General features: G+C 41.5%; 1 protein-coding gene across 12 annotated transcripts in view; it reads right to left on the bottom strand.

Moving 5' to 3' along the window:
- ADGRD1 (adhesion G protein-coupled receptor D1) overlaps positions 1 to 26,648 on the bottom strand; it is a 259,978-nt gene that overhangs the window by 109,182 nt on the left and 124,148 nt on the right. For all 12 annotated transcript variants that reach the window (XM_044990191.1, XM_044990190.1, XM_044990192.1 and 9 more), the window contains one exon: positions 1,340 to 1,413. In XM_044990191.1, coding sequence (XP_044846126.1) covers positions 1,340 to 1,413 — 74 coding nt within the window. The remainder of the gene's footprint in view (positions 1 to 1,339; positions 1,414 to 26,648) is intronic.

Here is a 26,648-nt window from a genome sequence, read left to right as displayed (position 1 = left end):
TTACCTATTTTCACTGGATCTATGCCTATTTGCTGGCCCATTGGCTTCAGTGGAGCTATGCTGATACACACACTATAAAGATCTGGCTCATTGACTTCAATACAGCTATGCCAATTTACACTAGCTGAAGACCTGGCCTGTTGACTTCAACAGAGCTACACATAATTATACCAGCTGGGGATCTGTATCGATATTGTTCCTATTATACAAATGCCAAATGACTCCTTTTATTGGAGTAATCATACATCTGAGAAAGAGAGTGTATTGACGTAAATAAACCTCTCATTTTGGGAGGAGGGATTTTTGCTATAGTCTTTCATCCTCAGGCAAGGCCTCCAGGGCCTAATCCCCCCCAGAGCACATGCTGTGGGAACGATGCCCTGAAGCATATTGACTAGTTGTAGTAAAACATGTTTCTAATTTATTATAATGTGTAAGTAAGCGCACAAGCTAGTGACTACAAACAGCTGGGACAGCTCAACGTAATAACAATAAAAATTTAATAAAACCATTATGTTGATCTTGCCCAAATGCAAGTTGGAGAGGAGGTATCACAAAATTGTGTGCCATTGGTGCACTGAGTAGTGCTTGGAATGCTATCGCTCAAAAAAATGTGTCAGTCCCCACTCAGGTCTCATTTTGACTTGTTTCGCAATTAGTTCAGTATCAACAGCATGTTTAGAAATCACAAATGCATCTGATATACTATTCCTGGCTACCCAAAGCTAGCAGAAAAATAGCCACTGTTTGTGGATATCTGCTGTTTACACAGTACAACTTGAGGTGATATTTATTTGTACTTTTGCCCTGCTTTGCATTCAGTGGCATCTAATTTCATCATTGAATATGTACCAGACATGACTCACTGCTCTGAAATACATACCACACACCTCATTCTGATCTCATGTGTACCCAGTGTGAATCAGGAGGAACTCCAGTGGAAACAATTACTTCAGTAGAGGTATGCCGATTTACAACACCCATGTTTCCGGAGAAACTGATGCTTGCAAAAGACCAATACAAGTGCAACTAGAATCAATCTTTATGTGTTCATCTCAACGTTTTTCATTCTCTCAATAATCTGCTTTATCCTGAAATCAGTGAATAGAATGAGAACTTCCCCACCTACAATAAGAGGAAGCTGTTTTCTCTTCCTCTTTCCTCTTACTATGAAGCTGTTTTTGTGGTAAACCCTGTGGTTTCATTGCTTTAATAATTCCCATGAACACAAGAAAAAGGGAATATGTGTCAGGTCTGGCATGCACTGACTATGTTGCATTTGCCATAAGTAACCAGTAACAATACATCAAAGAAAGACATTTAGAAGCATTTAACATACCTATAGTCCAGAAATGCACAATACAGATTAACTTTGTTGCTTTCATTCACTGCTTGGCTGTACTGCTGAGGAGTCTGAAAGAAAAAAAAATACACATCCTGAAGAAAAAAAATTAAAAAAGAGATGTCAACATTAAAAAGGCCAAATTCTGCTCTCTGTTTAACCAGTGTCACTCATGATTATTCCATTGATTTCAGCGGAATTATTACAGATTAACACCAGTGAAACTGGAAGCAGACTGTAACCAATTATATTTGATTCTTTCTGCTACACACATAGGCCCCAACCATGCAAAGATTTACACACATGCTAACTTTATGTACCATGAATAGAGCCATTGCGTGAAATCCTAATCCCACTCAAGTCAACAGCAAAATTCCCATTGACTTCAATGGGGCATCATTCCACCCATTGACTTCAATACGACCACTCACTGTGCGTAAAGTTAAGCATGTGTGTTAGTCTTTGCAAATTTAGGACCTTATTCTTCAACATACCTTTTGGATAGCTGACAAGAAAGCCAAATGTAACAAAAATTGACATTTTAGGATCAGTCTCACTGACATGTACACTACAGTGATCAGCAAGCATTTTATTTTCAGAATGGTAATTATTACTACACATATAGGCAAACTAAAAAAGCAGTACCAGCCTCCCAAGCTTTGCTTTTCAGTGAGTTTGGCATTTACACAGGGCCTTAATTCTCATCTCCTGCAAACAGATCCTCTCCATTCAGAAAGGCTTGGGGCCACAATCTCTACTCTGTTAGACCAGTGTAACTCCATTCAACTGAAGTGGAGTAGAGAATCAGGCAAAATATCCTACCCAGAAGAATTTCAAAAGCCTGTTTTATCCTCTCCTTTTGACACTGATACACTAACATCCACCTGCATCCAGAGCCACATTAATGACATTCAGCACTGCAGTTATGCATTGGACCTCATCTCAGGACTATTTTTCATTTCAGGAGTCATCACCATTAAAAAAAAAAATGACTGGAAAATTACCAACAGATCATTACAACAGAAGGCCGATAGTGCTATCAAGCCAGAAAATAAGCAAGTGCTGCTCTCCTTGTTCAGCATTTTCAAAAAATTTACACAGAGCTAAAACTAAAGTTCACACAAGGAAGTTGCATCAGAGATTTCTGTCTTCTCTCCCACAAGACCAACCATGAAGTGTCAGGCACAGGACAACACCATTACCTCCTCTCTAGCTATAACAAAGAATTTCCTGTCTCAGCCAGGAGAAAGCTGATTTCCACACACTTCTAGGTTATACAACTTCCAAATTTCCACCAACAGATAAGCTCCATTACCAAATTGCTCTTGCCCCACATTCTCTGTTCTTTTGGAGAACTTTAAAGGAAACTTCCTTCCTGTTTGAAAGATGCCTGCTGTGCTCTCCAGTGATTTGACAGGTACTAAATACAATGATTCCTCTAAGTTAGTGCCAGGGTAGGCAAAGAACCACAGTCAAGGAGTAAAGTGCTATATAAATGCTAGAGGTTATTATTAATGGTGCTCAAGAGTCCACTATGCCAGCAGCGGTCATCAAAAAATAGTGTGCAAATAGAGCCTTGCTATAACTGCAGATAAGATCAGACAATAACAATCATCATCTTTTTGTAAGATGCAAGTCTCTGCTATTAAAACAATCATCTAGCTGACCTGTAAAAGGTTGGTTACAACAGGGAGAAAGTTCTCAACTGCATACATCAATTTTCAATAACTCCCCATCCAGAAAAATAAATAACCACCAATCCATGAAAAGCAATTTGACTTGCATTTCAATAATCTATTTCTTAAGTTTAACTGAGTGCGATGACTTAGATCGTGACCTGGATCCTGTGGCAGTAAGAATATTTGATTTAATAACATTGATATCAGAAAGTTTAATACGCAAGCAGGCTTTTTTGTTAACATATTAAGTCACTTGAGTGTTTATAAAAAAACTTGTGAAAGGGAAGTTCATACAGATCCAAGTGGCTTGGAGGAAGCATCCTGGCACACCAGAAACCTCAGTTCTGGAACTGAGAGATTCCTGGGACTCTGATACACCCTGCAGCTGGCATTCTAGGACATTAGCAGAGCGTGACAGTCGCGTGTCTGCTCTATAAGCAACTCAGCATATTAATTTATGGAGAAACATTAGCACTGGTCTTGAAAATAATCAGCTGACTTCTCTTCTGGTCAGAGAATGAGTGCTGCAAGGCTCTCTTACCTTCTAGAGCAGGGTTACTCAACCTCTGGGTCAGGACCAAAATGTTTCAAAGGGTCACATGACAGCTTTTGTGGCTCCAATCCCACAGGGCTGGCTGGGCTCACCTCCCTGCTCCTGGGTCCCACTCAGATTTGGCCCAGCTGTCATGATGATGGGAGTCCAGGTAGGCCAAATTTGAGCGAGTGGCACTAAAACCCCATAAGCCAGGTCATAACTCCACTCACACACATTTGGTCCAGTCAGGGGGTCGGAGCCAAACCTGAGCAGCACTACAACCCCGGAGGTTGCAACACCTAGAGCAGAGAGCCAAGCCCAGGCAGCCCCACAGCTGCCACTGTGGGGTGAGTGTCGGGCAGGATCCAACCCTCCCAGGAGGCAGGACCCAACCAAAACCACCCCAAGGCCTCCATGCCCAGACTATTAACTGGGTCACAACAGGCCATAAACATTTACAAATGGGTCCTGGGCCCAAAAAGTTTGAGAACCAGAGTTCTAGAGGCAGGGAGTGCAAGTGGCATGAAGAATAGTTCCTTTAAAGTGAAATCATGGATGAAGTGAGGGTTCAGGTCATCTGCACTGATCTTCGTGGTGAGGACAGGTTTAGCAAAGGAAGCCATGCTGCAAGAAGATCTAGCATGCAAAAGCAACATACAATAATTCATACATGTGCATTCATGGATAGGAATGGCACTAAGTGGAAGCATTAAGAAAAAGCCAATGAGTATCAGACTTTGGGCTAGACAGTCCTTGGTCTTTATATTTTGTACTGGAAAGAATGCAATAAGACTTTCCACCTTGTGCCCACGTGTAACGGCCAAGGATATCACAGTCTTTTTACATGGGGGGAGGGGGGAGTGTAAGAGTTGCTCCCTCTTAAATAACCCCAAAAGAGCACGGAGGAGGAGAGTGAATGGTCATGGCACTGGCTGTGTGGAGAGAGGGGCACACCTTGCATCACCCAAAAGGATAGTGCAGCAGTTGTGTGTCGTTTCCGTGCCAGGCAGCTCAGGGAGGGACTGTGCCTCACAGGAAACAATCCCTCTTCAAGTGTGGCCTGGAGCAGTGTACAGCATCCCTAACGTGAGTCAGTGGCCCTTAGTCTTTTGGTGATAAGAATTTACTAACAACTAAGTCACAAAAAGCATTGTATCTGTGGTAGTGGCTTGGAGGGAGGAGGTCCAGGGTAATTAGAACTCTAGGAGGTAGGCATGAGGCTTAGGTTGTGGGGGGGCAGGCTAGGAGTGAGGCTAACATGAATGCTGGGTGCCTTCTGGAAAATGCGTTTGCAGAAGACCTCAGTACAACACAACTGCAAAAGAACAGAGCCAGCCAGCTGTCTGCTTTGGAGAATTGCCAACGAAGGGGAACCAAGCAAGGGGAAGGGAGAGCCTTTGTGAGAATAAGTTTCTTTTTTTTTTTCCTTTATTTTGAACATCAAACACATACCAAGCTGAGCTGTGGTGGCCACAAAGCAAGGAGGAGACTGCCTCCCCCTTCTGTATTAAAGAATGGAACTTAGTGGGCCTGATCCTCAGCTGGTGTAAATGGGGGTACCTCAACCCAAGCATACTGAGCTAGGTGATCAGCTGGTGTAATTGGGTGTAGCTCCCTGCAGTTTTAATGGACCTGTGCCCATTTACACCAACAAAATATCTGGCCCATTAAGTTCCATTTGGAGTTCACTCATCCCTGCTTACAAAGCACAGCATTTCCTCCAGTTTGCGGATTTCCTGTGTTCCTCACAACCTTCTCATCTGTCACCAGTACATACACATGACCACTTCCTTCTCCTCCATACAACCACCTGTAATAACATTTTCCTTCACATTCTTTCTATTGCCCAGAAAAATAGGAATCTCAGACCGCACACATCCACCCATTGCACCAACAGTGCAATAAAGAGTTCAGAATAATCATCCAGTCATCAGCGGGCTATGTTCTTTCCAGATGAGAGATGTTTCAGAGCTGAGAGATGCACAGTGTATCAGAATCTGGGCTTAGACCACCAAGCTAATTGGATTTACAACATATTTGACTGATTCACCCTTAGAAATAAGATGTGCACATCCTGGAAAAATTAGATCCTCCCACTGAAATGTTTGTAGGGTCTCTTCTACAGTTGAGATTAATTTACTAAACACTAGGACTTAAAGTTCAGCTCATGTAAATCAGCACAGCTCCATTGGCAGTGATGCAACTATTACGCCAGTGCATACCAACTGAGTTTCTAGGCCTAATGCATTTTAATATGCTAATGAAAACGTTTGGAAAGCAGGTCAAAATTAACATTTCCTCAAACCCATTTCTTAAGACTACAAACATCAGTTTAAAAAATCCTAGGACACAGCCAAGCATTGAAGCCTGTGACAGAGAAGTAACAGAAAGAAAAAGAAAACCTGATAATGAATCATTAGAAACTACAAAGACATCTGGAATTAGAACAGCCTGCCATAATATTGAACATAGATTGTTTTCAAATTTCCCTTTGCCTGAGGTAAGAACCAGTCAACACATCACATTTCCACCAGAAGTTCTGCTCAGAAAATGCTATACCAGTGGCCTTGCCTGGTTCCCTGAATTCCACATTTAACAGCTGCTGTATCAGGAGGGCAAAATGCAAAAATTGAAAAGTGATGACAAGCTGCGTGGGTAGTGGAATGGAAAACATCTTATCAGTGTTCTGTACCAGCCAGTGTCTCGGGTTGGAAAGGAAGAAAAAAAAAGGAGGGGTTGGGGGAAAGGGGCTAGCAGTCTGTGTTTGAGGAGATCTGGATGTGCCAGCATTAAATATTCTGCCTCATCCCTTTATATAAGAAGTATCCATTTAACAACATCTCAGTCACGTTTCCTGTAGCGCTGAACCAGGGGTTGCCTCTCAGGGCTGGAAGGGAAACATTCAGTCATTTACATATATTGACTCCCAATTCACTGTCTTGGGGGTTCTCAAACTGAGATCTGAGGAGCACTGTAGGTCCACAGAGCACTTGCTTGTTGCCTGCAGGGAAGTGACTTGCATTAGCATGACAATATTATTGTTGCCTTGTGCTTTTGTCCCGCTCAGTATGTTTGTTTAACCTACCCAAATTGTAAACTCCCTACGGCAGGACTGTCCCTTTACTGCATGTACAAGATCTAGCTCAATGAGGCTGCAATCCCAGATTGGGGCATCTAGGCACGACTGTAAAACTAACCATAAACAAGAAAGGTCACATGGTCCTACCTCTCCTTCTTCTTTCCAGATGCTCAACATCATGAAAAGTCAGATAAAATAATACATTAGTAGCCAGTTGTTCCAACAGAGCTCAGCACCAAGCAACTCCCATCATCCTCAATGAGAGCTCCTAGGTCTCAATCACTTCTGAGCATGGAAAATGGCTGTAGCCTAAAGGTTAAAAATTCCTTGCCCTGAAATCTCTCCAAACGCAGATTTGGTTTTGGTTAGTCGTGGTAGGGTTTCCAACTCACTTTCCAAATGTTATAGCCAAGAACCTCCCACCCAAAGAAGAAACTTATACAAGTTTGTGTCACTCTGAGCACTTCACACAACACAGCATCAGGTAACAAGGGAAAAGAAAATGATAGTTAAGTCAAAAACACCTTGAAAATAATTGATTTGCAATAGTGATCCACCAAATACTTTCTCATAGTGGAAGTATCTGAGTATCTGCAGGGTGGGAGGGAAATTGTGGGGAAGTGATGTTGGAAGTTGGAGAATGTTTGTAGCCATGCACATAACGATTAGCTCTTTTCTCTGCTGACATTATCTAACTGATCCTCTCAACACCCTTGCAGATTTTATCCCCATTAGACAGACAGGAAAATTGTGGTAGAGAGTTTAAGGCCCCAACCCTGAAAACATTTATGTATGGGTTTAACTTTCATTAGTCCCATTGACTTCAATCTGAGATTATTCACCTATTTAGAATTAAAAACCTGCATAAATGCTGGAAGGTCTGGGGCCCAAGTGACCAGTCCAAAGCCTGTCAGAACTAAGGAATTCCTGGCTCAAAGTACCACACCTAAACCACACCTGTCTCCTTAGTATGCACCTCTGAGCATGGTGGGAGCTGACATTGCTCTGTCATTCCTTACAATATCAGCATCTAAAAACATGTTATTTCCCCATCCCCTTTCTCTCCGGGGCTTGTGAGCATGAAGAGTATTTTGCAGATAGTCGCTTACACTAGGTAACAACGGGTACTTCTGCGCCAAAGTCTCCCTGCTTAGAAACCAAAATTACTTGGGACCCAATACTGCAGTGCGAAAATCATGCCAAGTGCCCATTGACTTCAGTGAGGATTGATAATACTCACAATATTGTTGTAAATCATGGTAATAAATGAGAGATGCAGAAGCACTGGACAGTAGCCATAACCAGAAGTAGATTCATCTTCATGAGAAATTTACAGAGCTGACTTCAGTGAGAATTTTGCACAAATAGGAACTGCAGGATAAGGAACTATAGAAATGCAATGTGGTCAGCAACCTAGACTTACATCAGCAGACATGATATATGAAAGTTTTTTATGCAAATCCACAGCAAATTGGCCAGATCCTGCAGTCCTTACTCACATGAGTAATGCTGCGGAATACTGATTGGGCCCGCAATCTGTACCAAAATCTGTACCAAAATGCTCCCTCTGAAGTCTGATCAAACTATTTCTCAGACCTTGAAGCAGAGATCTACCCAGAAAAATGGCAATTAAAAAAAATCAATACATCTGCTCCTTTGGTGTATTTAGTAACATATAGGCAAAGATTTCAAAAATCAGTGCTGCAAGTTGGGCTATTAAATCCATATTTAGGCACTGACTTCAGTGGATGCTCAGCATTTTTGAAAATCAGGCCACTATTTAGGTGCCTAAAGATGGATTTAGAAACCAACCTGTAGGCACTGCCTTGTGAAAATCTTGCTCACCATTACCAAAACACACGCTGCTGTCTGGTTTTTTATTCCTTTGGCTTTACAGAGTTCACTCAGCTTGAGAGAGAGCAAGCTAGCTTTTATCCTTGTGCATTATCAACAAAACTGTTCACTAAGGGCCAAATCCAAGCATCATTCTGGGATGCATCAGCAGGAGTATCTTAGGCAAGAAAGAAGTAATTCTTCTGCTCTACTCTGCGCCGAAAAGGCCTCAGCTGGAGTATTGAGTCCAGTTCTGGGAGCCATGTTTCAGGAATGTGTGGACAAACTGGAAAAAGTCCAGAAGAGAGCAACAAAAATGATTAAAGGTTTAGAAAATATGACCTATAAGAAAAGATTGAAAAAATTGGGTTTGTTTAGTCTGGAGAAGAGAAGACTAGGGGGTGGGGGAGAGACATAACTGTTTTCAAGCACAAGGACAAGAAGCAAAGGGCTTAAATTGAAGGAAGGGAGGTTTAGGTTGGACATTAGGAAAAACTTCCTAACTGTCTGGATAGTTAAGCACTGGAACAAATTGCCCAGGGAGGTTGTGGAATCTCTGTCATTTGAAGAACAGGTTAGGCGAACACCTATCAGCAATGGTTTAGTTATTACATAGGGCTTTTCTACACGGCGCAATAAAGCAGCTTTTTGCACTCAACTGCAGCTGTGTGCTCTCCCAAGAAGGCATCATGTGGGATTCTACTTGTGGAGGTTAAGTTTTAATGTAACCTCATGTTATGTTTATTATTGTGGTTTGCAACAAAGTTGCTTACATTATTGAGTACTCTCCATAGCAGGGTTGAAAACAACTAGTTTTTAAACAAGACAAATATTTATAAAGTTGACTTTGTGCACAGAAACGCCTCAGTTGCAGGGCTGCTCAAACCCACCTGGACAAGAGTCGTAAGGCTATTTGCACAGAGGCTCCAGCGTTCTTTTGTCAGTTTAGACACTTGATTGCTTTCTGGGCTGTAACTGGCCTCTGGAGCGGTTTCATAATGCCTCATTGTTTTGAACTCGGCCGCCCTGAAGACATGTACCCCTCCCCTTTCAAAGCACACAGAGGCAGGTGTCTCTGTGTGTGTCTGTCTGTGTCAGTCCGCGACTGTGTATGAGAGAAAGAGAGAGATTGCTGTGCAGAGACCCCAGGGAGGGAGATGGGGCTGATGTTGGGGTTTCCCCCTCCCCCAGGACTAGTTGCTTCCTGCCACCGTCTGAACTTACAAGACAGCATGCTGACACACTCTCTGTCCCCCAAAACACACTGTCTCCCCCCCATACACACACACACTCCCTGTCACACACTCACCCCCCACTTCAGTTGAAAAGCAGCTGGCAATGTAGTAGGATGCCCATGGAACAATGGGATTGAGAAACCTGCATCATGTGACACTGTCTGCCCCATGAGGCATTGCAAACCCTTCCCAAAGCACCCTGTGGCCAGTTGCACAGTGGGATAGCTACCATAATGCACTGCTGTCTTTGCCGTCGCAAGAGCTGCTAATGTGGATGTGCTCCAGCATCACAAGGAGCACAGTGTGGACACGCAACAGCTGTTTAATTCCAGCATGTTAATAAAAGTGGTATAACTTGTGGCGCAGAAACCTGCCAGTGTAGACATATCCTCAGTCTTGCCTTGAGTGCAAGGGACTAGACTAGGGGCTTGGCTACACTCGAAACCCCAGGCAGCGCTTTGAAGTGCGAGTGTGGTCGCGGCACCAGCGCTGGGAGAGAGCTCTCCCAGTGTGGCAGGAACTCCACCTCCCCTGTTTACACTGGCGCTTTGCAGCGCTGTAACTTGCTGCACTCGGGGGGGGAGGGGGTTCACCCCCCTGAGCGAGAAAGTTGCAGCGCTCTAAAGCGCCAGTGTAGCCAAGGCCTAGGTGACCCAATAAGGTCCCTTCAAGTCCTACACTTCTATGATTCTATGAATCCCAAAACCATTGACGTCAATGGGAGTCTTTTCATGGTCTTCAATTAGATTTTGGATTAGGCCCTAATCTCCAATAAATTACTCCTGTGCAAAAGTAATGACAGCAATTAGATTGTAAAAATGCCATTGAGGGAATAATTTAGCTTGCAGAACCTTTAGGCTTGAGATAAAAAGGATCCAACTTGACTGTCACGGCCCATGGCAAATCTGCAGGAATGGCAGCTAGGAAGAAAAAGAAACCCTTCTTTTTACTTGTGAACACATTTTACTTCTGAACACAGCAATAAACATGGAACCCAATGAGGCTCTTTTTTACTGCCACTTTCCCAGAATTAAACTACCCTTTAACCCTTTCACACTGCAATCATTTTTAGCACCTCAGAGTTAAATGGGCCAACCAGAAATAAGTCATTTTTGTTCCAAAGAATCCCCTAACTATACCCCAAGCCTGGCAATGTTCAGATCTCAGATCCAAATCCCATTTGTTTACCCTGGGCCCATCGTTGCTTTCCTATTATACAGCCCTGGCTCTCCCAAGAAGGCATCGTGTGGGATTCTACTTGTGGAGGTTAAGTTTTAATGTAACCTCATGTTATGTTTATTATTGTGGTTTGCAACAAAGTTGCTTACATTATTGAGTACTCTCCATAGCAGGGTTGAAAACAACTAGTTTTTAAACAAGACAAATATTTATAAAGTTGACTGTGCATCATACACAGCAGCCTTGCAAAATTCCACTCATCTGATTGCCTAGAACACATTGTTTTTTTAAATGGGAGAGTGAAATATCAATTGTTTTTCATCATTCTGATGAGACCATAGGCAAGAAAGTGGATTTTGTGGGCATGCGGTACAATATTCATGATGACTTTGCAAAGCTGTTAGATTGCTAGTGAGAGAGTTGAAGCAATGAGATTTTTTTGGTTGATATTCACTTTCTGCTGCTCCACATTATATAAAAGTGCAACATTTCATAACATAAAAAACAAATGTTGGTTTGCATTTATTTATTTCTCCCCTCCTGTTTGTTTTCCTTAACTCATGGAATCTGCAGCATTACTAAATGGGATCAGTTGGCTTGAACAAAATCAAGAAGCCTGTTTAAAAAAGGACGCATAACCTAACCCTACAAAAATCATAATGCAAGAGGTAAATGACTGAGTCTTTTCCCCCACCCATGTGATTTCAGAAGGGTCCTCTTTTGCAATACCTCTATCCACTCCCACAGTAGTTCTCTGCAACAGGAAGTAAATGTGGTCACAAGTGCTGTGACAGGGAGCAGAAGGCATTATCCCATACAGTGATGTTCAGAGCTGAGTGGAGACATTTTAAAAATACTTTTCCTATTAGCTAATATCTCTACAAGCCTTGGTCTCCAAAACAGAACTTTGATTTTTCCTTCTTATGGCATTTTGCTAGAAGAGAAACATTTGCATCAAAAGAGAACCATGTGAGCCACTCAGAGTTAACATTTAAATTGCTCTTGGGTCTTCAAAGTGCTGAGTAAACTGGCTGATTTTCACAATCCCCCAGGAAGAGAATTTAAACACTTTGCTTGAGCAACTCATTGACAGAATTGGGATGAGAACTCAGAACTGGCTAAGTGCCAGTCTTCTGTTTAGTCCACTTTGCCATGCAGCCATGTTAGAATCCTCTCAGGTGATGCCAATTTCAGTGGGAGCTGAAGGCACTCAAGCCCATTGCAAACTCAGGCCCTGGGCACTCAAATCTCCAAAAAGAAAGTCCCCCTGAGATTTTCAATAACAAAAGCTCCCAATGTTCTCAGTCAAAACAAATACACAGCTTGTCATTGGCTTTTAAACTCCTTGCATCTTTAGTTAAACCCACGAATCAGGCTTTATTGGGTAATTTGGGGCACTGTGCTGCATTCCAGTCAATGACTCCAGAATTCATGTATTTTTGTACTACTCCGTGTTACGAAACTGAAAGGGAGCTCAGCCCACCTGACAGGACAGGCATCACAATAACGAGCCGTTCCACTGAGATCGAGAAGAACAGGAAGCTACAACAAGCAGCAGCAAATGCAACTTGCATTGCACTTTTGTGTTTTACCAGCTTCCCGTCAATAAAATTCAGCAGGTTGGATCAGCCAAAAAAATTTTTTCACAAGACTGAAAGCCATAATTATAACAAGAATCAGTCAATATGTATTATCTGCAGAGCTGCACAGCACGGTGGGTAACCTGCCAACAAGAAGGTATTGCCCTTTTCCCCAAAGAGATTCCATTCAAAGAATCAGCAAGTACTTCCCCTTCTCAGTACACAACAGGAAGAAGAGAAGACACAAGGAGCCCCCTCCTTGTTCCTTCGTACAAGGACCAAGCAAAATCTTGGTCCTGCCGTTCAAGGCGCACGAGGACTCTGACAGTGTAGAGCTCTGAATAATTAAAACTCCACCGGCCCTGAAGTCTCTCTCTTTAATAGGCACTCAGTGATATTCAATGGCATTTGCCCTGGGAATTTAGGACTACAGGACTGCCAGTGCTAAATACCCGGACGTGAGCAGGGAAGGATGGAACCAGGGCAGAGCAAGAGCACGGGACCATGTGAAGGGAGTGTGCACTGCACCCTTTCAAAGTCAGAAGGACCCCTGCTGCAGAGTAGACTTCCCAGAGCCCCATTAGGAATCCCAGCAGACTCAGCAAGGGCTTGGACAAGGGTTCCTGATGAAGTGCATTCCTGTCATTCCCCTCAGTGAGAGGGGTGGCTTAACAGCACAATCTTAGCCTTGTTAGACAGCGTAAAGATGAAGGGTGTTAGATGGGCTATGGATATAGCAAGAGTCTGGTGATTTACACAGGCCTGGTCTACTCTTAAAAATTAGAACAACCTAGTTACATCATCAGGACTGTTAAAAATGTTGCGCCCTGAATGCTGTAGCTAGATCGACCTCACCCCAGCTATAGATGCAGCTAGGTTGGTGGAAGAATTTGTCAATCAACCTACCTCCAGCCTCTCAGAGAGATGGAAAAACCCTTTCCATCAATGTAGGAAGTGTCTACACAGCAGCACTGCAGCCGCAGTGCCATAGCTTTGCCGATTCAGTGTAGACATGCTTTTAGGGGACTGTCTTTTTGTTCTGTGTTTGTACAGCACAGTGGCCCCGTGGGGTGTTGAACTATCACCTTTCAAATAATAAATAATAATAATAATAATGAGGAAGTGTTGAGATTTAGGGTGAGATCCAGCTTCCACTGACATCAAGGGGAGTCCTTCCATTAGCTCCATTCTGGATCAAGCCCATAGTGCATGTCCTGCAAACTCCAGGATTTTGCAGAGTTTTGAAACATATTTATATTAATCTCCTTGGCTAACACTTTTGTACGAGGGGAGGTATATATTTAATAGGCCCTTTGAAAGAACTCTATTTTAAGGAGGGACTTAGGGAGGAGGCATAATAGACCAGGTCAGAGACAGGGTACCAAGCCTACTAGTAAAAATATTTACCATTCCTTATACTTGTTGCTAACGTTGTTTTTTATGGGATTAGACTTATATGGTAGCTTTTTCCATCCTCATTAAATTCCTGACCATGAGAATGGTGCCTCTGAAATGTAATGCCTCACATATTCTGTGAATTATAGTGGTGGACTTTTTTTTTTTTTTTTTTTTTTACTTTTGACCTTTCAGTGATTACGTCCCTTGACTGGCCAGTCATCCTTTATCCTTTTCCCAGCCCAGCTAATCTCTGGAGAATGGGTGGGATAGCCAGTCAATGGAAGACACGCAGTGTAAATAATGACAGAGTAATAAGAAGCATTCCAATGTGTCATATTTCATGACAAAGGTTCTCAGAAGGGTGCAACAAAATCACTGTTATGAAAAGGTGTTGTAACAAGACTAGAAAATGCTGCACACAAACTTATTCTTGAAGCTCAAGATATTCAAGATATGCAGGTGTAACAGGGCACATTTTCAGATCAACTCAGCATAGCAGCAAAACATGGACTGGGAATCAGGAAACCTGGGTTCTATTCTTGGCTCTCCTACTGACCTGCTGTGTGAGCGTGGGCAGGTCATTACAGGGCAGGGACTGTCTCTTGCTATATGTTTGTGCTGGGGTCTCTAATAACGTTAATATAGGGCCTGATCCTGTAACCATTATTCTTGTGAGTGGTCATTCATATAAGTAGCACACTGAAATACAAGGAGTTACTGTATTCACGGAGGTAAATCATCCCTCAGTCTCCATGCCCATGCAGCAGCATAAGCCAGACTCAGAACTCCTTTTAAGGCCCCATATGGGATACCCAGATCGTTGGTGCAGGCACACAAGTAAAATAAGGTGCTTTCTGCCCACTATTGTCACATTCACTCTGCGTCAGAGCAGATTGGTGCAGTCTTGACCAGTGGTGGGCAACGTGTGGCCTGGGGGCTGCATGGGGCCCATCAGGGTAATCTGATTGTGGGCCGTGAGACATTTTGCTGACGTTGACCATCCACAGGCACGCCCCCCCGCAGCTCCCAGTGCCCACAGTTCACCATTCCCGGCCAATGGGAGCTGCGGGTAGCCAATGTCAGCAAAATGTCTCGCAGTCCACAATCAGATTTCCCTGATGGGCCACACGCAGCCCAGAGGCTGCCCACCACTGTCTTGACTCTGTCCCTTAATTTCACTAGCCAGAACTAAGCAGAATTGGGTAAGGTTAGTAATTCTCTGCTGGCATAGGCCAGCAGCAGATTACTACCTCCATGGAAGCAGTGAGTCAAAAATCCTTCACTGAGAAGCGTCTTGGCCAGCACAGCACTGTACTATGAGCTGAGTCTTTGGAGCACAATCTAGTTCATAGAACTACAGCATGGAACAAGAGAGGACTTTATCTCTGGAGGGTTTGGCATCTTTCAGATCTTGGTCTCCTGATCTCTTATTAGCCTTGATGTCCCAGCTCCTCAAAAGTATTTAGGCACCTAACTCCCATTGATTTTCCACTGAAATCCTGGTGGATGAGAGGATCTGGACCAATGGGAGTGTGCTCTTCACTGAGTCTTCGACGGATGGGGTCCAAAACTTTACAATGTTTTCAGTTTTACTCTCCATGGCTGAAAAAAAAATCTACATTTATATTTTTCTTCTGCTAATTTTTATGTCTCCTCAACCCTGAGTTTTCTTTTATTCTACCCCACAAAAGGGGCTGAAACTACACACACCTATTTTGTTTAGCATCAGACTTAAGTTATAGAACCGTTTAGTGTGTCAAAACAATTTGATTTGTGCATCAGCAACATCCAATGAGGCCAGAACCAGTCTGAAAATAGCACTTGTCTGTCAGTTTCAGCTATGCAGATGAGTTGAAGGGGCCTGAACCATTGGGCCAGATCCTCAACTTGTATAAATCACTAAATGGAAGGCAATGGAGCTACACCACTTTGTGCCAGCTGAGAATCTGGCCACAGTTTTGTGGGGGCTCCACAAACATAGTGGATATCGAGGGTTTTTTTAAATTATATATATACACATATAAATACAAATACACACACACACACACACACACACTGCTGTTTAATACATTAAAAATAGCAACATAGCTATTTAAGGCCACATTCTTGCTAATGGTGTAGCTGCTTTGCAGTGCCAGAATGGCACAAAGGGCCCGTGAACCTGGCATAATCAGTTCTACACCAACCCTTCCTGCACCCATGCCCTCCTGGTGTAGCAGGCATTCCAGGGGCTAGAGGGGACATGGCCAGAGTGCTCCATGTTCCATTCCACCTCTGGGATGTTACAACCTGACCTTAAAGCCATTTTATCTCAGGGACATCAAGCGGAGGCCTGGCTCAACTGAGCATCTAAGCCTTTGAATTTACAGCATATGATTCCTCTCACTATAATCAGACTATAACAGTTTTCATGCAAGTCAAATATTCAGCCCCAAATCCTTGACGATGTATTTTAAAACTAACTCTGTGCAACAGCGTTCCTTGTAAAACAACTGGAAGCTGACGTGACTCTCAGATCCCAGACTGAAATCCTGGGAACAGTCAAACGGCCCATCATGGAGCTACTCTTCCCCTCCTCCCCTCCGACCCGGGCGACCCCCCACACCAAATCTGTAGCAGCCTTTAAGTCTTTTACTATTTTACAAGGTGTAGACAAATTGGAGAAAGTCCAGAGAAGCGCTTTCCCTCTCTTTCTTCAGTAAAGGCCTACGTGTACATCTGAACATCAGCTGTACAAAACGCAGAGCCAAAAACACACAAAGCCCACTACAACAAATTCCAGATAAACCCAGGAAGAGAAACAACCCACTGATAAAGGATTATTGTCTGTTGGTCTACATGAAGGCTTCTTGTGCCATAAATACTAACATAGCCAACATTACTCAGTCCCCCTTTCACTCTGTTTGTCCATAACTCAATTTTTCCGTGCGATTCCTGAAATCAATGACAGGTCCCTCTGGAAACTGATCTAATGGTTTGAGGAATGTAGCTATGGTAATTAGGGCTTGGCAAGTTTTTCTATTAAAACTCCAGGCTCTCTTGTCAAATTACTTAGCACAACAATTTTAAATAGGCAAGGACTGAGCAATGTTATGTTCCTCCTTAATTGGAAAAGTGTTTCACTGCCTTCCCCCTTTTCACTGCAGTGAAAGTCGGTGTTTAGTAATCTGGACTTTAAAGCATCTCAACAAAATGCAATAGCCAGTAGTTAAGCAATATATCAGAGTGCCACATTCCAAAAAGTTCTTGTGACAAGTCGCACTGCATATCACATTAGCGTTTTTCTTTTAAGGAAAACGCATAATATAAAGGAAACCATGGAAAATACTTTCAGAAATAATTAAACTGCAATTGTAGTCAAACAGCCGTGGCTGACTGCTCAATTTAATTTGCTAAAATAATTCATTTTACTCCAATAATTAAAAGAAAAAAGAAAAAAAAAAAACCTCTCAGCAGGCTACTTCATGACAGCCAGAACTCTTGCAGCTTTAAAGGACTCACAGGGCGGGCTCTCACTGAAATCAATAGCAAAATTCCCAGTGACTTCAGTGGGTACAGGACAAAATCTTTATGTTGCACTGCGAGTAAAAGTAAGTTTTAAAAAGCCCAATTTTAGGAACACAGGAATTGTACATAAGAATGATCATACTCAATCAGACCACCTGACCATCTAATTCCATATCTTGTCTCCAGCAGTAACGGATACCAACTGCTTAAAAAACCCAGAAATCCTGCAGTAGGTAGTTAATGGATAACCTTCCCATAGAGAGTGAAACCCATGTGCCAGTGAAGTCAATGGCAAAACACCCACTGATTTCAAATGGGCCCACAATTTCCTGCAGAGAGAGTTTCCTCCCAACCCCCATTAATTACGGTCTCTTTTATTCCCTGAAGCGTGAGAATTTCTCTCTCACACAAAATTATCTTTTTTAACTCATTAGTATGAGTCTGTTCATGTGAATATTTTCATTCGGGGGTCACACTTTATATTAAAGGTCCAGTTATAAATACTTTATAAAGGCTAATTAAATGATTAAGACACTTTTAATAAATAATTAATTGTCATGGACTGTTATCAAGTCCAACAGGTTGCTTATAACCATGGCTTATAGAATTTGTGACACCTTCTGCTGAGATACTTATAACCCTCAATACATGTCTGTAACATGCTTATATCCAGGCTCGGAAGGTTAGATTTGTATCGGTAAATGATGATTTCATTGTATACACAAACCAACAAAAAAATATTTCCAACAATTATAATCAAAATTTACAGATAGGCAAAGTAAGAAAAATGCTGCCTGAGAACTTATTAGAGCCCAAATCCAGTGATTTGGGCTTTTGAATTAGGCTTGTTGCAAACAGACAAATAGTAAAAACTGGTATAATTTGTTGCTTTAGGGATATTTGCTTTGTATATTTTGACATGTGATGTTCACAATGTATGTTTTAATGGTTATGAAGCTTTAACTGTTTGAATCTCAAAATTTACTGTCATTAAATAATTGTCTGACACCCCCCCCTTCAATTTCATATACCTGTGAAAATGTACATCAATAATAATATTTAAAATGCTTAACAATAAACATCAATATTATCTGTCAAAATTATTTTTAAAAAATCAAAATCAGTGAATCTTTCTTACATCATTTAGTGCTCATTTATTTACCCTTTATAAATGGAACCTTAATGAAAGTGTGACTCCCCTTCCCTGTCCCAGCTGGTTTCTTTGGAACTACTGTCTCATAGAAGCAAGAGTGCTTGCATGAGTAAAGGTTGCAATAAGCACTCCAAAAGTAGGTATTTACAAAAAGACAGAGTAAGAAGAACCACCTTCCTTGATGGATGTATTTATGCTATTTACTATCAGTTTCTCCCCAGAACATGGATAGTTATTCAGGACCTTCAAGTGCAACAGCTCAGACTTCACACAAAAGACAGAGGTCTTTCAAATTTGGAGTTAATGGCAATGACACACAAAAAACCTAATAAAACTGTATCTCCAGACTGCAGTTTAATAAGTGGCTACCATGTGCAGTATAACCAGGCTTATGCCTGCTAATAAATCAGGACTTAAAAGGACCTAAGCAAAAAGGCCTGAGGAGAATCAACCCAAGGAGAAGGGATATAATTTAAATCCAATCTATGTGTTTATCTAGTGAACGTTTTTATGACCGGCCTCTCACCATGGTCTCTAAGTGCTACACAAAATTAAAGAGCACAAAAGAGATGATTCTTTTCCTCTTGGGTTCAGCTGTACATGCAACTTTGTGTGTGTCTGGAGTTTTTGAAGAGTAAATGTAGCCTTTAAAAAAAAAAGTCTTAAAAGTAACAGGAACATACCCAACGTCTGTTACCCACTAATAGGACTTTTACTAATGTATTTTTAATTTTAAAAATTGCTTTGTAATATAGACAGGTAACCCTGGCATTATCCAATTATGTAGTTACTGGAACATTTAAAGCCAGATTTTCCCAGCACATGAATTCGACAGCAAAAAACACTTCACAGAATCACCTAAGCACCTCCAGGATTTCCCCAATGCATTTTATATATAAGAGTAACGTGTTTTTGTTCATTATCCTTCTGCAAAACAAGGTGCTGGGCACCCTCAATGTCCCATCCCTAACCCCAATCAAGAGCACACATCATCTCATAACACTACGCAAAGCTTTCAGTTCCTAACTAATTCTCACTGTGTTTCCTCATAGATAACCAGAAACAAACTCCTGCAGATACTAAGGTGTTTTATCTACCCAACCTGATCCAAAGCTCATTTAAGTCAATGGGTGTTTTTCTATAGGCTTAAATGATCAGGATTCCTATCGCAAAGACAGAAATTCTGCATGACCACCACAAGAGACTGAGATGCTGCGAGGTCTCACTGCTCCAAAATGTTTCTAGTCCAAGAGTCCTTCTTCCCTGGCACCAGAATCTTTGAGGGCACCAAGGCTTGGCCTTTGTAGACAATACAAGCTGCAAAGTTTTACTCTTCCTGGTTCAACTGTTTTTCTAAAGTCTTTATCCTTGATTCATCCAGGTCCAAATGCATTGTCCCGCACCAGCATAGGCTGCCATATCCCAGAGAGGGATTATACCAGGGTTTGTACCACCCTCCTCCCTGGGTGGTTATGACTGAGACCAAGAGCTTTGACTCCATAGAAGCACTGCCCGCTATTCCTCTTCCCTTCCATAGGCTCTAGCTATGTCTCTTCCCCAAGAAGCACCTCCCACTTTCCAGTGATGGGGAGTTTGCAGCTGCCTTATGCCACCACAGCACCTTGCAGGGGCCCTGTCTCTGGCTGATGTGCACTGGCACTGAATCGGGTCCTTGTTTACTACATATCACAGAGGATACAGCTTAGGGCCCGATCCTGCAAACACTTTAGCACATGTATAACTTTTCTCACTTGAGTAGCTCCATTGAAGTCAGCACATTGTGACTAAAATTACGCACATGCTTCAAAGCTTGCAAGCCCTGAGTATGTAATGTGTTCAATATTTTTTAGTTTGCTGCCAGCCAGGATGTTTAGGGAAAGTCTATGTAGTATGAAGAACAAAATCACAATAGCCTTAGGAGAATACAAAAAGATAAAATAAAGCCAAAGACTTAATGTAAAACATACACATTCAGGTTGTTTTCAATCCTACAAGTAGAAGAACTGAGTCTGTATTTCAGACGTGCATCTGATCACAATGATACTTTAAAAATCAGAGTTTTGCAAATGACCCATTTCTTTATAAATCCACATCCCACCTCCAGTACTTTTGCTCTTCTTTTTTCCCCCATCCTCAAGGACTGAAATCCTACTAACAATCACATTCATTTGTATATAAATAGAAGAATCAGTGAAACTAATTCCAGCCTTGGGCAGATCAGAGAATGGCACTCCACTCTCATCCTTGAACTATCGTGCATAAATGAGACTGAAGCTAGATTACATTTTACTGTCAAGTTCATACACAATAAGAACTGGAATGCAGGGCTCCTCTTTCTGTTCTTTTCCCTAACATGCTTGACAATCTCTCTCTCTCAGTGAGGGGGGAGGGTGATAAAATATTGAAAAAAAAATCTAGATCAAGACAAATGAAAGCATACGTTGTAATGCACCCCATGGAATATAATTACAGCAGACAGTGCTATATATGTTTCACAAATTGCAGCATACAGTTATGTGGTATGTGATATTATAGGTTACTGTACTAACTAAGCTTGGACTTAATCTGTCACAAAATGACCTCACAAATACTTAGTTTGCCCACTCTTTCCCAGTAATTAACACAAGCAGCCTTTAATATAGGGCAGCCCAGGGGACTGTCATCCAACCATTAATAATGTACACAAGCTGATAAGCATAGCAATCATGAAGCTCCGACATAGCATTCTGGTACTCCCCAGCATCAATTACTAATGTAGATCATCTGACACAAAGCTATATAAAGCGGTTTGCTTGCACACTGAGGTCTGAGCAATGTTTAAAATATCCCTCCAAAAAAAAAAAAAAAAAAAAAAACCTCTCTGAAGTGTGCTGATGTCCTAAAATTACAAGCAGTGGTTTTTCTATTCATTTTGATTTTTTTTAAACATTTGCAATTTGTTTTTTATTTTTTTAAAAAGCTTCTTTAATCTTGTTTTCTTTTTAACATTTTTTTTTTAGTGGACCCTTCAAAAAAGGCAGAAGAGAATTAGTGTTATTCAACTTTGTTAGCACTCCCTCTCTGGGTAGCAGAAATTGCTTTGTGGGAACTTTTATATTTTTCCATTTTATACCCAATTCATGTTGAGAAAATGTTTGTATAATTCAAGCACAAACAGAACTACTGGCATCTAGTACTAAAGTAATATGGCTATAGCGGCAGAATCATTCCATCTTCTCAAGCTGAAAAACTGAATGTGTTTGGGCACAGTATGAAACTGTTTGCTGACAAAAAACACTGTATCTACATTCCATGGACAATGCCAACAGTACTTTTGGTTGCATTTGCATCTTATGCAAACATAGGGATGAGAACAACACAGCATGAAAGATGTTCCCACAGATCACATTCTGTTCACAGAACAGGGAGCAGTAACAAACTCATTCGGATTAAATTAAACTGGACTCTGGTTTATCTGAAGAGCTGTCACAAAGAACCATGAGCTCTTTAAAAAAAAAATCACATGTGCAAATATACATGTGGAAGAAAGACCATTTGCAGAAAGTTTGTACCCTTTTCAGTCATGGTTGAGGATGGAGCTGTATGAAATTATCCATTTGTATTTTATTATTTTTTCCCCAGCAAAAACATGGAATTTTGAAACATTCTACACATACAAAAAACAGAAAATTGCCTCTTTGTGAAATTATGTCCAATGAAAAAAGGAATGATATTTCCCATTTCTGAGTTAACCCACTGGAAAATTGTAAAAATGTTTCATTTGAATTTTTTTTTAATTAAAAATTTTATCAAAATGAGATTTTCACAGATTTGTTTATTCTGAAATTTTGTCAATGAAACTAAAAACTGAAATGTAGCATTATTCAGGAGGAAGGTTGATTTTTATTTATTTATTTTACGTTTTAGAGTGATGAGAAAAAATATGAATAAATAAAAAAATCCTTATTTTTCCAAACTTGGGGAACAAAAATAATGAACTGTGCAAAACAAAAACCCTTTTAATCCCCGCACTCTATTTTTCAACCTGCTGTTGTTGTAATACAGGACCCAAGAATTCCAGGGGTAACCCTCTTTTCGGAAAATGTATCCTTCCATGTTGGAGGCACACTTAACTACTGTTCATGAGCGACTGACACAGGAAACACCATCACAGGCTAGAGTCAAGACAGCTGCCGACACATTTGCACAACGTTCATATGCAAAAAGTCTGGAAGGAGTTTCTTTTTTTTTTAAATGGGCACACAACCTATTCTCTACATGAACATTTATCATTTTTTCTGGATGCAGTGCTTACACTGGGCAGCATCCTGCAGTCTTCCCTCATGTGAATTGTTCCATTAGGAAAACTCGGAGCTGCCACTGACTTCAGTGAGAGAGTTTTGTTATTGATTGCAGCGGCAATAGGATCAGACCCACCAACCTCAAGTGAGTAAACGCTCCAGGATCAATCCCACCCTGGATAAATGACCATCAAAGATCATTTTAAAAAATAACTCGAAAACAAATGTTTTTATGTTATAGGAGTGTGACAAATCATGATCTGATGCCAACAGTGTCATTTATTTATTTGCACTTTTATGGCTTGAAGGTTTCTAAATAGTTTGTTTTCAATTTGGTAAGGAGGAAAAAAATGTGCTTCAGGCTGGTTCCCAGTATTCCAAGTTTTAACCCAGAGCACATTTTCATGGGCAAACTGTAGACACCTAAAATACAGGGTTTCTCATGGAAATGCTGACAGCTCCTGAACTTAGCCGTAATAGAGAACCCTGTCATAGAAGTAATAATAACTTTCACTTATAGAGTGCCTTTCTCTCAAAGAATCCCATTGCACTCTAAAAACTATATGTCAGATCAGCTCATCTACGGCAGAAGGGAAGGAATAAAGTGGGAAATAGAATAGAGGTAGCGGACTGCACTGCTCTGGGACTCAGGAGACCTGGATTCTATGCCTGGCTCTGCCATTCACCTCCTGTATCACCTTGGCAACTCTCTTCATATTTCTGTGCCTTATTTTCCCCTCCCATCCCTTGTCTGCCTTAGATGGGATGCTCTTTGAGGCAAGGACCATCTCTCAGTAAGTTTATACAGTAACATGAGTGCCCCAATCTTGGTGGAAGCCTCAAGACTTATTGTAATACATGTGCTACTAATAATAAAACACACAATTGCTGGGCAAAATTCATTTATTTATTTTCTATGATCACCATTTACTAATACTCTGTTACTATCCTGCGGTACCCGAGTTACAAGAAAGAAGTAGAGCTGGTTGGGGCAAAAAAAATTCCCCCAGAAATGTTTTGGGGGTTTTTTTGTTGTTGTTTTTCCTCAAACATTTCCTCAAGATTGGGTTTTTGTCAAAAAAAAATTTGAGGGGTGGGGTGGGGGGGAGCTTCGGTTTTCAATAGAAGCTTGACATTTTTTGACAAAACCATGGATTTTTCTTCCCAAAAATGTCTTTTGTGAAAATGTTTTGACAGAAATTTTTTAACCCACTCTCAAAAGAAGTGGAACGTCTCAGATATCCCTGTCTGGTAGCTGCTGCTAAAATGATGACTTTATAATAGCGACCATGGCATTTTAATCTTTTTTGATGTATAAAACACATTTTCACAATACCCTAAATGCTTATACAAAAAGCTCTTCATTAACAGATAACAATGAACAAGTCAAGTTAATATCAGTTAAAGGACTCTTTCAAAGATCTCTCTCATACGCACCCAACCCATGACTGGAAAGCACAAAAAGGGGGGAGGTGCTTATAGAATGTCCCTGGGGCTCAGGCTGGAGCTACAGGATTAATATACCTCCCCCAGGTGTGCAGGGCCCCACCAGTCTGTCCAGAAACTCTTCCCCCCTCCTCCCAGCCACCCCAAGGAGGGGTGACTCTTAAAGGAACCACTACCATTTTTCCCCCCTCAGTCCAGAGACAGTCCCCCATTTTTAAATTTGTGGGGAATGCATTCTCCCTTCCTCCAGATGGTGGAAACTGCTCTATGTAAATACCAAGTAGATACTAATTTTTAGGGCTATGTCAAGGAGGAGAAAGGGGCAAAGATACAGGGCAGGTACTAGAAATGGTACAATCCCCTGCCAAGTCTGTAGTTTCAGTAGGAGTCAACTCTGTTTGTTGCGGCAGCAGTTTTAGTGGGGAGGGATAGCTCAGTGGTTTGAGCACTGGCCTGCTAAACCTAGGGTTGTGAGATCAATCCTTGAGGGAGCATGTAGGGATCTGGGGCAAAAATCTGTCTGGGGATTGGGTCCTGCTTTGAGGAGGGGGTTGGACTAGATGACCTCATGAGGTCCCTTCCAACCCTGACATTCTGTGATTCCCACTTCACTTTGTCCTTGTCCAGAAGGAACAGAAGCATATCTATTTTGGTCCAGAGACAACACAATCTTAATTTCAGAATGGGACAATAATGTTTGATATTGTTTTAAGAAGTTTTCTTATTCATACGCAGACATTATTCAAATTTTTTTAAAACTGTGTAAAGGCCAAATCCTGCTCCATCTTAAGTCAATTCAAAGTTCTCAGAGAGTTCAATGAGCTAGGAGCTGGCTCTGCCTTTTATGCATACACATTTAAAAAAAAATAAAAGTGAGCCAAACTAACGGAAAAAATTTGGGTAGCTCACATAGTCACTGTTGGCTTCTGCGCGGGCTGTTCTGCATGGGTAGCTGCGAGGAGAGGCAAGCACTAAGATCAGAAGTCCTGAGACTCATGAAGCGGAGAATAGACTTGCCCATCGATCCTTGTGCTCTATGCCTATTGTAGGTCACTCACCTGGCCCCATGGGGATGATGACTTGGAAGCTCCATAGTTTTCCCCTCCCCAGAGAAGGACAAGTTGTCACTATGACTATAAGGAGAGCTCTTCTCCCAGATATGGGGTGACACTTGGCAGCTGGTTAAACAGTGGCAGAATGGTTATTGAGGGATTGAGGAAGAGTGGTTCATCCAGTTGAAACTATGTGTGTGTCAACTTTCTTTAAGTCAGTGGGAGTCTTTCCACAGAATGATAGAATTGGGTTCTTCGGCAGACAGAATCTAATTATCCAAACTGGAAATGTGCCAGGAAATCAAAGTTACTCTAATAATAATTGGAAGGGGGGGGGTGGAAAAAAGTTTGTCATCGAAACATTGCAAATACCCAATTAGAAATCCTTCAGCTCCTGTTTCTTTGATGTATCCCATCATGTAGCAAATGGAATGGCTCTTTGCAAACATGAAATCATTTAAAACGTACAACATAACCAATCCAGGTTTTCTGCTTAATAGCCTCTTTTCCAAAGGGCCTACTATCAAGCTAAATAGCAAGTATCAGATTCAAATTTATGGTGAGAAATGGACGCAAACCAAATAGTAAAATATTTGTGGCATATGGGAACCAGCAACTATGTGAGCTACCCAAATTGTTTTCAGCTAGTTTGGCTCAGTTTTACTGAAAAAAAAATGCATCTGCATAAACTGCCAAGTCCTCATCTCATTGAAGTCAAGGGGAGCTTTGTCATTGACTTTAGTGGAACCAGGATTTGGCCTTTACACAGGTTTGTGTTATTTAAAAAAAAAAAAAAACAGGCATTTGAAAAGGAGAATTTCTTCAAACATATTGCAGTTCTGCATTTAATCTCTGCCCTTGGAGCAACTGAAGTTTACCGTAAAATCCCTACTCTGTTTTATTATTTGATAGCATTACAATTGGCCCTAATATAGTAAGTGCTGTACACACAGAATAAGAGATAGTCCCTGCCCCCAAAGAGGTTGCAATCTAAATTAACAAGCCAGACAAAAATGGGAGATGGGAAATTGAGGTGCAGAGAGATTAAGGAGCAGATCACTAGCTGGGGTAATTTGTCAGAGCTCCATTGAAGCGATGACAAGTTATCCCAGCAGAGGATCTGCCCCAAATGACTTACCCAAGGTCGTATTAGGGAGTCTGTGCCAGATCGAGGAATGGATCTCAGATTTCCTGGGTTCCTGGCCAGTGGCCTTAATCATAAAGCCATCCTCCCTCCCTCATTTCACAATTATAACCACTCCATTTGTACCATTGAAGTGGGCTATGGTATTCATCAGTAACAGCCCAACATTTCAAATCCAGAGAGCACATTAAAAAAAAAAAGCTTTA

This window comes from Mauremys mutica, chromosome 16 (genome assembly GCF_020497125.1).
Source record: "Mauremys mutica isolate MM-2020 ecotype Southern chromosome 16, ASM2049712v1, whole genome shotgun sequence".
In the NCBI taxonomy this organism is placed as follows: domain Eukaryota; kingdom Metazoa; phylum Chordata; order Testudines; family Geoemydidae; genus Mauremys; species Mauremys mutica.
Note: the sequence above shows the minus strand (reverse complement) of the source record. Positions and strands in the feature narration are given on the sequence as shown.